We start from the raw sequence: 11,502 nt of genomic DNA, 5'->3' as shown, positions 1-11,502 counted from the left end.
CAGTGTGGATTCTAAGCCACAAAACTCACCCTGCATGCAGGTGAATTAGGCAATTGATCCGCACACCTTCATGTTATTAGACAGGAAGAAACATTTAGAGCTATAGAGAGGGAGAAATATTGAACCATGGTAACTATAATGACGATCAAAGGAGATCAATGAAGGGAACCGACCGCAGACTACGGGAACCAGAGAATGGAATACGTCCTGCATAACCACATAATGGCATATGCTAGGCAAATTTACTGTTGAAATTGTACAGATCAGTGTGTAGAATGACTTGTTTAGTGACCATTAGCAGAAAACCAGAACCACATTATGGGGTATATTTACACATACCCGATTACAGTGTCAGGGTCATATGGGTACAATGGTGTGTTCGCGGTTTAAACTTACCTGGCTGGCGCTCGGGGTGGCTCAAGCATCGCCCTGTCGTGATTCGGAGCAGAGCATTGCACTCAGCTGACTGTAATGAACCATGGGCTTTCCTATGTGAAAGTGCCAACAGCATAATTTTTTATACGGCGATTCTGTCGCCAACCATTGTCACATTCAATCTTTCTTTAGCATGCAGCCCTCTGGCAGCGTGTTTTGAATCTTTGGTGTTTCGGTTCCCCGTTTGTGTTGTGTACATATGCGCGTGCCCATGGACGGCGTGAGAGTGTGGACAGCGTCCATTCCGTGCACCATGTATGCTGGTCCGTAAATTAACATGTACCGTAAAATCACTACTTCTTACTTGGCGTAAGCCTTTGCGGAGGCCAAGAAGCTAGAGTACTCCTCGTACACCGACTGTTGCAGGGCAACCTTTGTCCACAAGTCTGGAGTGAGGTATCCATATGTGCAGGAGAGGGCGTTGAAGATGGCCTTGAGGAAGTTGCCCCTGGTCTTGGTGGATCCACTGGATGCGGAGAAGCAATCCTTGATGCCAGCGAATGCCAAGAGTTTCTTGGTTGTTGGAGCACCGACGATCTGAGTACCCCTGGGAGCAGGAACAAGCCTGACTCTGACACTACCACACTTTCCATGGACCTTCATTGGAACAGTGTGAGGCTCGCCAATCATATTTCCCCAGTATCCACGTCTGACTGGGATGAGGGAAATCTTGGCGGCAATAATAGCGCCTCTGATGGCGGTGGCAACTTCCTTTGCGCACTTTGTGCCCAATCCGCAGTGTCCGTTGTAGTCTCCGACAGCTACAAAGGCCTTGAAACGAGTACGCTGACCAGCATTTGTCTGCTTTTGTACTGGAACAATCTTTACGACATCGTCAACAAGCTTGTGTTGTGACCTTTCAGGTGAGAAGAAATAGTCTACGATTTGGTACTCCTTGATTGGAATGGAATGGAGGTAAATCTCCTCAATCGACGATATAAGTCCAGCATGGACCAAACGACCCAACTTTGTCACTGGGACCCAGTTTTTCAAATCATCGTCAGCACCGCCTCTTCCACTATATGTTTTTGTGAAGGAATGTATGAATGTGAGCGAAATGCCCCGAAGAATGAGGGACTACATGAGCGCAGCGAATGGGCGACTATACGCCAGTATGGGAGCTCTGTGGCGAACAAAGTGAGTTCAAGCGACGACCAAAGACTTTAGCCTGAGGGAGTCTCTAAAAGAAGGATGGATGAACACGAGCATTCAAGGGATAATACGGATGGAGATGTAACTTGTTCACCTTATGAAGTAAGCATCTCCTCAGTACAAGAATCCAATGAATACACAGGCTTCCATCCTGCTATTAGATCATAGAACTCATTCATCTAAGGATGAATTTGCATCACTCTTTCATTCGTTACACTCATTCCATAGTGACCATTACTACCTAGTCTCCCAGAAGTCACTGCAGAGCTCCCTTCAGTCCTATTTGCACAGTGATAATCCTACCAACACTCCTGTCCTCTTGCCACTTACAGTGCCAATAGAACACTCGTTTACCACCATCTAGAGATGGCGGCATGACCTCCAGATTCCCTAGGGTCATCTGGACCTAGCAGTCACCATAGAGCTCCTGTTAGTCGCTCAGGCTCCTATACTGGCGTATAGTTGCCCATTCATAGCTCACATTACTTACCGTCCGCCGCCTCTTTTGCCGGTCCTGGATCTTCCGAATCCGGAGCCGAAACCGCCTCTTTCTGCGTGGGATGATGGGTGAGGGTAAAGCGACAACAAACCTGCCATGTTGTGTAAAGTTTGCTGAAAAAGGGCCAAAAAATCCAAGACTAGAGTCAATCCAAGGAATCCTGAGAAAATCTCGAGAGTTACAGCGATTCCAAGGTTAAATTTGCCAATAAATACTTCAAGGGCGTCTTTAAAACTTTACGCTTTTAAAATTAGACAATAAAAACAGTCAGCAGAGCTCCGAGTTGAGGCTCTGCCCGTATATGGGGCAGGGCCTAGGGCCACTCCCTCAGTCTGGCGGCCTAATTCTGCCATACGAGCACACATTTCCCCGCAAGTTTGTCAAGAGTCGCTTTACACATCCATCTCGAGCTTGACCGGGTTTTAGGGCCAGATAGCGGCTGGAAGGCAAGATTGGAAAAACGGCCCGAGAACAACGTCCACAGCGGTCTGGTCCGCGTCTTTTAGGATTTTGTCGCATATTTCTCAGATTTAAAGCAGGGCTGTACCAAGGGACCTGTCACATTTGGAATTAATGGGCCTCTAACGCCCGTTAGTGGTGCTCTAGGGCCATTGCATTATCTCTGGAAAAGGAGACTTTACACTCGCCATTGCAGGCCAAGGGCAGGGTTTACCGCAAGGTATGACTGATTTATGGGTGGATTGACGGAGAAAATGAAGCTGCTGGCTCTCCCGCTTCTCCTTTCAGTTTGCAGCTTATGGGCTGCACAGGAGGAGTCGCTGGCCAATAACTTGATAACTGACGAACAGGAGCGCTTTACGCTCTATAAACTGACCCTGGTGAATGTCCCAGATAGCGTCAACGCGGAGGACTTTAACGTTGACCTCATAGGAACGCAGTTTTTACTCGTAAGTCCCTCGTCTGCATGTTGCCTTTGATCGGCATCCATACATCTACCATGCAGGTAAAAGTGGCGAATACGACAATCGAGTGGAGAATACGCTTGCATCAGGTTTGTAGTCCACCATTCCACAAACGCTTTCCACAGGACATTCCAGGGGACATTTTGTTTTACCCCGAATATAATGCAGTTGTAGAATCTTGTGACAAGGATGTTCTGGACTGGGTAGTCACCATTCGAATACCAAAGTACTATGAGTTGTCACCAATTACCTACAAGGTGAAGACGGAGTTGTAAAGGTTTGTCCCCTGGAGAGTAATGGGATGAATATAGATGAAGAAATTGTAAATTGGTCATACACATTAGCGGTACTACGTGGAATACTTTGTGCTTTGCCCATTTTCTGGGAGTTTTGCAAATTTAAGGGTATAAATAGCGATATCTTGCCATGCATTTTGTGGTATGCACAAGAAGTCTTCCCAGAGAGCATTCAGGACTGCCATGTTTCCCATTCCTTGCTGCTTGAGGAAGAGATTACGGATTTCTTAAATATGCCAACAAATTTTAATTGTACAATTTTTGTCGGGAAAATTGTATCTTGGTTTTCTATGCATACGGAGCTCTAGATTTAAGCTTCTCCAGTTACAAGTTGCTACCTCTTTCTCTTCTCTACCCATGGATTTCTCTGTAGTGAGTGGCTCTAAGAAGAGCCTATTGGAACCATGTAAAAGCATTGTTTTTTTAGCATTCATGGCAAATAGTAAGGGGAATGCAAACCCTACGGAAGGATGAGTAATGCATTCGTAGGAAGCAATTCATACACACCCCAGATGAGTCAACATTCCTTCCTACACATTTCTCCATACTTGTAACATAGAAGGATGAGGGCTTTATCACTAATTTACGTATACCTCCTGGTTGGGTTTCGTTTTTGTCAGGGAGCTGATCCGTTATTCTTTGACATTTCTTCCCCCGATCCTTCCTTGGCTAGAGAGTATGAGAGTACTGTGGATGGAGTAGTTTATCAATCATTCTTCTCCACTGGATTATTCTTCAGCAAGGTAGTAGATGGTGGAGTCACTCTGTGGGAGGCCAAAGGAGAAGAGAGATGTGATGTACTATTCTCAAGTGTTGGAGATGGCAAAAGCCGAGCCGTTCTTCATGTATTGGCTAAAGGTATACCGTCCAGGATGTTGCATTATGAGAAACTAGACAGAGAATGGAAGCTTGTAACTGTAAGAGTTAAAGGAGTCCCAGAGTCAGAAGAACCAGTCTCTCCAAAGGAGCATGCAGCTGAGCTTGACTTTGCCAACCTTGGGTGCCCATTAGGAGGATGCTCAGGTTCAGAAGCTAAGCCAAAGGTCACTCTTCCTCCCACAGAATCTAACAATAATGGTGAAGATGCGAGTGAAAACAAGGTGGAAGGAGGTACTCCAGACGATGAGGAAGAGTCCGGTGAATCGCAACCTAAGGAAGTGGATAAAGAGGAGCCTGACCAGAAGTCTGGTGATAATGCAGTTGAACCCGTTGAGTCAGAGTCAAATCCGGTAATTGTAGATGAAGAAAGGCCAAAACCTCAAGTTCCTACAGAATCTAATGAGAAAGAACCAGAAGTATCTAATGAATCAAAGGAGTCCAAGCCAGAGGTCCCTGAGCTTGCCACTGAACATATTGTAAAAGAATCTGAACCAGTTACAAAAGATGAAGAAGAATCACCAAGAGATAGTGAGAAAAGATCTGAAGATGTTCAACCTGAGGAGAATGAACATGTGCCAACTCATGATAAAGAACTATCTAAAGAGAATCTTAGAGGTGGTACAGATACCTCCCAACTTCCATCACAATCAGCATCTCTAGAGCCAGAAGAACCTGTAATCCCTTTCCTGGACAAGATAGATACCTCCCTATTCAATGTTGAGGAGACAGAGGAAGGTGATGTTAAAGTTCTAAAGTTGGCAGCTAAACCAAGTGTTAAGACTACTAATCTTAAATATGGAGAAGAAACAGTCTGGGAAGATAATAAGAAATCCTGCTCCTCTGCTCTCTTGTATCTAGATGGAGAGCGACTTACACTGGCTGTTATAAAGACTAAAGGCCGGAGGAGTGAATCCACAGTTTACAGACACCATGATGGTAAGAAGTGGAAGAAAGGTAATGAAGGGACTCACAAGAACAAGCTAAAGGAGCTGATAGATGCCGCTAAAAAAGAATCTCCAGAAGCGGTCAAGAAGGAACAGGGAGTTCCATCTGCTCAACAAGGACAAGCACAGGCTAAACCTGTTGATAAACCTGTAGAGGCTCCTTCTACCCAGTCAGCTGGAAACTCTTCTAGTCTCCAATCTTCAAATCAAGACACTTTTGATTTAGCAACACAGAACTCGTCGTCATACAGGTCATCTGATGTGAATATTAACGGAGTCCCCGCAAAAGTATATGTTTCTACATCTGGCAATGCAATTAAAAAAGTTACTAATGGGAAAGATGTTGTGTGGACTGCAACAAGCAAACAAACGTGTCTTTACTGTATGGCCTTTCAAAAGGACAATAACTTGAACATGGCAGTTGTTAAAATAAGAGAGGATAAGAATACTAAGTACTTACTTATCGAATGTAGCAAAGGTAAATGGGAAGTGGTCACTGGTTATCCCATTCACACTAAGGTCAATGCATTAAAGAAAACAGCTGACAAAATTACTAAATTCTCCCTTGACATTTCCTTGGCAGAAAGTAATGATAACTGCACAGTAGAGAATTCTGAAGGCAGTGGCATTAAGACTCGCATTTATGCCCCTAAATCTGGAAATGCTATAGATAAAGTTATGGATGGCAACAAAGTTATTGGTGAACTTCACGAGAGTTACAGATGTTACCTTTGTGAACTATACTCCAAGGGTAATATTTCATTGCTAAGAGTCCATACCGAGGCGGTAGTCTACGATGCTTATCTATGTAACTATATGAATGACGGTAGTGGATGGACTATGATCAAGGAAGAAAAGGAATTTGAAAAGAAACTAGAGGAATTAAGAAGTGGTGCATTACAACAAGCTTCCACAGAGTCTTCTGATCCTACTTCTAGTGTAACACCTCCTAGTGAAGGGTCTGATAAATCTAAGGAAGCTTAATATATTTTTTAAAACTATAATGATAGTATTAATGCGGTAATAAACTTGCCAGTTGGCAGGATCTTGTTTTAATTTCTAAATTTCAACATACTCTCTCCATATAAAACATAACTTTCTTATACAAAAACTTGAAATAAATTACGGGGAGATGAATCTCATTTAATTTACATTCTTACCGCACCAACTTGGTTCATGGTCTTCTGATTATCCTGGTAATCGCAGCGACTGAATCAACAACCGTATTATATCCATATAGCACAATACTTCCCAATTGCGATATTCCATCAACAGTTAGCATAAAGGTCATTACTCCCATTTGTCGTATAAATTCCAATAGATCTCTTTTTACGATTTTAAATGTGCCAAGCATGTTTACCTTCTCTGCTCTTATTTTTTCCATTTCTTCCAGTCTATACGGTCTCTTTAGTTCCTTAGGGTCAATCCTTTCCAGATCAGATGTTTGCCCAAAGTCTGTAAAGTAGTTTAATGGATCATACAACATCCCGCGATGTTTTCTTCTCACCATAGTACGTAGCATCTCCGTTTCTACCATTATCTCCAGGATGAGTCTACTGGACTCAGCTATGTCTACCTCTTCCCAACTTCCGTCTTCTTGCCGTCTTATTACGGCTTCACACTCTATCTCTCCACCCCTTTGAAACTGTGCCATGATGAGAACCTTGTCCTTTGTCGTGTATATCTCTGCATGTGTACACTCCCAATCGTCTCTGGATACCCAGAGAATCTCATCACCATATTTTATCCTTGTAACGCAGTACTCATCAAATGGGTTTATTGCTCCAGAGTATATGCCTTCTCCTTCCCTTTCTCCCTCCACCTCAAAGAGCTCCGGGTTTGGATTCGAGAGATCCATGGTAACTGGCGTCCTCTGAAATGGAAGGTCTTGTTCTTCCACATATACTATACCTGCTTCTTCCCCTTGGCCATTTACACTTCTTGCGGTAAGAACAGAACTTGTCTTGGTGTTTCCGCAGGAACATTGCTGGAGCAAAGAGAATGAACAAAGCGCATATAGAAGAATTCTGATTCCCATCAGGTTGTTAATTTTGATAAATTTCCAGTATTTTTAGCTCCGTACAAATTCGTTAAGAATTTTGGGGCCGATAATAAGTTTTAAGTCTCATACTAGAAATTGTGCATGCACTTGGCCCCATTGTTTACTACAGGAGGACTTTGTGCCACCAATGCTCAGAGAGAGCACCGCCTTTTTATTTCACCATATAAATCCTGGATGTTGAGAGGTCTTGTGAATAGGGGTGAATGGTGGATGTTTGTTCCAGTCTAATGTAAGTGTGTACAACTCGTGGCCCCTTTAACAATTTCTGTCTACTTTAAAGCTATTCCCTCAGAGTCAAGGATTTTCTCTTTGTAGAGCGTGACACAAACTTGTTTAGTTCGCTAGAAAACGTGTAAACTCTGTCAAACTCCATTCCATTTGCGTACTGCGATAAAACTCTAATGCGGGGATGATCCAATCCGCCTTCCCATATTACTTCCCTGTTAAGCAGTCCATCAACTCTATCATCAACAATATATTCACCAAAACGGACCATACCAATAGTTACCTTTAGGTCAAATTCAGGTTTAACGGAGTATTTTACTGGTAAAATGTACAAATCTTCTGGAGTCATTGAATGATCCCAATATTCGAATAATATTCTCGCATTAATGTACTGACTACACTCTTGCTCCATGGCATTCAATTCTATATATTCTCTGAATATCTCAATGTAGGCCAAGTTTTCCTTCTTCCTAAAGAACTCTCTAACTCTTGCGATAGATCCGCCTTTTTTATTCTTTTTTATACTTATGACTCTCACGTACATTGCGTCATCTTCCTTTGGTACTATAAGTATATTTCTACTGGTTATTTTTTTGTCCCCCTCCAAGACAACGCAACCCAAGTCGGTTACAGTGCCAATACAATGAGTATGCCTGGAATTACTTTGGATGGTATAGTGGAGACCACCTGGAAAGTCCATAGATGGCGTAACCTTAATCCTATTTGGGGGTGACCCTGAAACGTCAATGTCTATCAAAGTTCTTTCATTAAAAAACTCGCTATATCTGGAAGGTGCGGCAGTCGCATACTTTTGTAGTATGACAGTGATAAATAGAATAAACAGTGGGTGAGAAAATAAATTAGCCTTCATATCTTGGACGATTGTTCCCTAGACGAGTGATATAACCAGTGCATATTCCGGATGAAGTTAAAAATGACTCTAAAATACTACCAGACGACTCTTTTGGACGATAGAACCGCAGTGTGTGGAGAAATTGTTGGCCCATGTGGTGGAAGTTCCATCCTGGAACGCATGCAGTTTTTACGAGATAAACAAGTGCTAATAGGGAGCATCACCATTCTCAAATTATTATCCTTTAGATTTCTGGCTCCTTTTGAGGAATTAATGTTTATGGTCCCGATAGAGACATTATGGATACTCGATCGTATTGTATTCCAAGACAAAGTGACCCAGACGGTTCCTCTACCATCACCTTTACATCACGGCGCACATGCAACGAGAGCTTTTGCGAGCGCCTCAATGTCTACCATTTCTTGTTCCTCTGGAATCCCTAGTGACTTTAGAAACCGATCAAATTTTGCAGTGGGTACTTTATTATTCGTTTTGAGTGCATGTCCAAGGGTTCTTCTGCCAACAGTCTTTCCATTTTGTGGACAAATTCCCTAAAGTATTTTAAATGAAATCTCAAACTAACCCTGAGTGTCTCCAACACTTCCTTTTCTGTGAGAGTCTGAGGACCAAGTTTCTCAATGAGCTCACCAAACTCTTTTGAATCGATGCACCTATCGCCAATCAACTCGGATACCATCTCCTCGCTGAACATTCATGTGTTGTGTTTTTATATGGATATGTAATGGGAATGTTTCAGAATTATCAGGGGAGTCTCTAGAGTCTTTACAGCAGCCATTTTTTGTCGTCTATTCAGTCACTGCTAGGCATTGGCTGGCAACCCAATGGAGTTACGGTCGTCTCCTTTACAGGTTTTTGGTTTCCAAGCGTCCACTTGTTGGAAATTATGGCGTCATTTGTCCCATATAAATCTCCAGTTGCCCAAAGACTATGCAATGCACTACTCATTCCATCTCTTCTAAAGCAATTGGAGTATGCCAGGAGCTCTTTTCGTCTGTCCAGTATCCCAAGGACATAAACGTCCCATAGTCTTTAGTAGGCCACTTACTCCGGTCATGCTCATACTTGGAATAGGTCTTAAGGTATCCATCTCCAGTAAAAGCCAAAATGGTCATTAGGGATTGGGATAAGAAGGCATTAACAGATGAGTAAGTACCCTCCCTCTCTTTACAGCATGGGCAGTTAGTAGATGTACATAGGTTGGGTTTACAGGCTCCTCCTCCAGGATTGCATTTGCCACAGCTGCATCCGCAGTTAGTTTGGCAGTTTTCTCCAGTGCAGTATTTACCTACTTGCTTACCCACACACTTTTACTCTCACTAGCGGCTTCTCTACCAGAAATAAGAGCATTAGTTTCACTATTTTCGTCAAGTGTACTAGCAGAATCAGGATCAGCAACAGCTTTAGGTTTAGGAAGATCAGCATCTTCAGAGGCTACAGAATCTAAATCATCCATATCTACAACAGATAGTATGCCATCATTTTCGTCCGGAGATCCATTAGCAGTTATCCTCTCTCCTTGAGTTTCAGCGTCCTCCTCAGGTTCCAATACAGTAGCTTCTGGTAGATTCTCAGGTTCTTCTGCAGGAGCCTCTAGTAAATCTTTATCATCTTGAGGTTCCACATCCTCAGCGACAAGTTTGGGATTCTCCACAGGAACTTCTGAACCTGAGGATCCTCCCAATGGACATCCAAGGCTAGCAAAGTTAAGCTCATCATTGGATTCTACCGGACTTTCCACTTTTAGAGTACCAACTTCAGGGAGATCCTCATCTTCTTTGTCAGATTCATCCTCTTCACCAGGAGAACCAGCATTACCTTTACCTCCCTTAGATCCAAGAGTACCTTGATCTCCCTTCTTTTTCTCTTCCTCCTCCTCTTCTTTATCAGTACGTTTAGATCCAGCACGTAGTCCTGCTCGTGTTTCTCGTAGTTGTTGAATAGTCTCTTGACAGTCTTCCAAGTTAGCACCACGGTCTCTTAGTTCACCAACAAGAGAATTCCAATTTTTGCATTCGGTAATATTATCAGGTGTTACACCATCGAGCCCATCGGCCTTTTCCCATTTAGAACCATTACTGGAGGGATTCTTATACCATCCAGAATTTTGATCATCACCTTTCTTGCTAAGATAAATCAAGACGGGTTCCTGGTTGTCACCAGAATATAATGCATACACACTTTCTACGCTATCCATAGGAAATGATTGTCCACCTAAAGTTATGCTCCTCCTGGTTTTTTCACCAGGAAGTTTGATGGCTGCCAATTTTTCGCCAATAATGGAGTATTTTTTGACTGTAAGATTCTCTGAGCCCACATGTTGGTGGTCATGATGTGCATGATTATGATTAACTGGTATTTCATTCACAGAGATCTTGGAATCAGTACCTTTATGATCATTGCAACAAGGCTGTTGTCCATCTATCCCATATGCATCTTTGGTAAGATCTAGGGTGACTGCATTATTGTTGTAACAGTTCTGTTGATCTAATACCATGTCAAGTTGCTCACCATTTGTTGAGAGATTATGTTTTTCAACCCACTTATCACCATCGCTATTCTTATAATATTTCGTTCCATCTTGTCCAGTAGTGGCCACTTCAACTAGGATAACCTTAGTAGGTGGATTAGTACCATTGTCATGCTTCCAATAATAAGCAGAAACCGATGTCACCTTTTTATCGGATTCTTTAGGTATAACTATAGGGCTATTCTTATCATCTTTAACTTCCTTTAGTATGAATTGTCCTCCTCCATTCTGCAGAGTATGAGTATACCTGTAGAAGTTAGGAGGGTCCGTGGTTCTTGTGACAATAATTTCTTTTCCGTTATCCTTATAGTCATGAGTAGTAACTTGTATATCCTTAGTACCATCACCTTTTGGCTTCACACCAAGCTTAATTGTTACTCCACCGCTCATCCTCCATGTTCATAGAATATGCTCATTAAACTCTGGGATCCATGAGTATCTCAATGCGACCAAAGGGAGCATACAGTAGAGATAGACTCCCTCACAACTAGCTCACTGTTTGGCGGTATGGAGGATCTCTGTGGATGGTATACTGAGTATAGATGCTCTTATGGACTCCATTCACCAATGAATACACAGGCTCCTATACGTTGTGTACTAGTCACTTCGCTAATAGAGTCTCTATCACTCTTCTTTAAGCTCCCGCTGGTCGCTAAACTACCTAGTCTTTGACGTCGGTAGGTCAT

General features: G+C 42.8%; 7 protein-coding genes across 7 annotated transcripts; 2 read left to right on the top strand and 5 right to left on the bottom strand.

Moving 5' to 3' along the window:
* Positions 1 to 721: 721 nt before the first annotated feature.
* Positions 722 to 2,345, bottom strand: BEWA_027050 (40S ribosomal protein S2, putative). The gene is made up of 3 exons (XM_004829465.1): positions 2,178 to 2,345; positions 2,078 to 2,138; positions 722 to 1,453 (listed from the first exon to the last, which is right to left on the bottom strand). The coding sequence occupies exons 1-3, from the start codon at positions 2,182 to 2,184 to the stop codon at positions 736 to 738; spliced, it is 786 nt and encodes a 261-aa protein (XP_004829522.1). The 5' UTR covers positions 2,185 to 2,345; the 3' UTR covers positions 722 to 735.
* Positions 2,346 to 2,441: 96 nt separating this feature from the next.
* Positions 2,442 to 3,284, top strand: BEWA_027040 (signal peptide-containing protein; the record flags this gene model as incomplete). Its single annotated transcript, XM_004829464.1, has 3 exons — positions 2,442 to 2,994; positions 3,051 to 3,098; positions 3,135 to 3,284. Exons 1-3 carry the CDS (start codon positions 2,779 to 2,781, stop codon positions 3,282 to 3,284), a joined length of 414 nt encoding a protein of 137 aa, XP_004829521.1. The 5' UTR covers positions 2,442 to 2,778.
* Positions 3,285 to 3,868: 584 nt separating this feature from the next.
* On the top strand, positions 3,869 to 6,112 carry BEWA_027030 (hypothetical protein; the record flags this gene model as incomplete). The annotated part of the gene is made up of 1 exon (XM_004829463.1): positions 3,869 to 6,112. One exon carries the CDS (start codon positions 3,869 to 3,871, stop codon positions 6,110 to 6,112), a length of 2,244 nt encoding a protein of 747 aa, XP_004829520.1.
* A 190-nt stretch (positions 6,113 to 6,302) lies between these two features.
* BEWA_027020 (hypothetical protein) lies at positions 6,303 to 6,986 on the bottom strand (the record flags this gene model as incomplete). Its single annotated transcript, XM_004829462.1, has 1 exon — positions 6,303 to 6,986. One exon carries the CDS (start codon positions 6,984 to 6,986, stop codon positions 6,303 to 6,305), a length of 684 nt encoding a protein of 227 aa, XP_004829519.1.
* A 484-nt stretch (positions 6,987 to 7,470) lies between these two features.
* On the bottom strand, positions 7,471 to 8,286 carry BEWA_027010 (signal peptide-containing protein; the record flags this gene model as incomplete). The annotated part of the gene is made up of 1 exon (XM_004829461.1): positions 7,471 to 8,286. One exon carries the CDS (start codon positions 8,284 to 8,286, stop codon positions 7,471 to 7,473), a length of 816 nt encoding a protein of 271 aa, XP_004829518.1.
* Positions 8,287 to 8,636: 350 nt separating this feature from the next.
* BEWA_027000 (hypothetical protein) lies at positions 8,637 to 8,965 on the bottom strand (the record flags this gene model as incomplete). Its single annotated transcript, XM_004829460.1, has 2 exons — positions 8,637 to 8,819; positions 8,852 to 8,965. The coding sequence occupies 2 exons, from the start codon at positions 8,963 to 8,965 to the stop codon at positions 8,637 to 8,639; spliced, it is 297 nt and encodes a 98-aa protein (XP_004829517.1).
* A 609-nt stretch (positions 8,966 to 9,574) lies between these two features.
* Positions 9,575 to 11,206, bottom strand: BEWA_026990 (hypothetical protein; the record flags this gene model as incomplete). The annotated part of the gene is made up of 1 exon (XM_004829459.1): positions 9,575 to 11,206. One exon carries the CDS (start codon positions 11,204 to 11,206, stop codon positions 9,575 to 9,577), a length of 1,632 nt encoding a protein of 543 aa, XP_004829516.1.
* Positions 11,207 to 11,502: the final 296 nt, after the last annotated feature.

This window comes from Theileria equi, chromosome 1 (assembly GCF_000342415.1).
Source record: "Theileria equi strain WA chromosome 1, complete sequence".
NCBI classification, from domain to species: Eukaryota; Apicomplexa; class Aconoidasida; order Piroplasmida; family Theileriidae; genus Theileria; species Theileria equi.
Note: the sequence above shows the minus strand (reverse complement) of the source record. Positions and strands in the feature narration are given on the sequence as shown.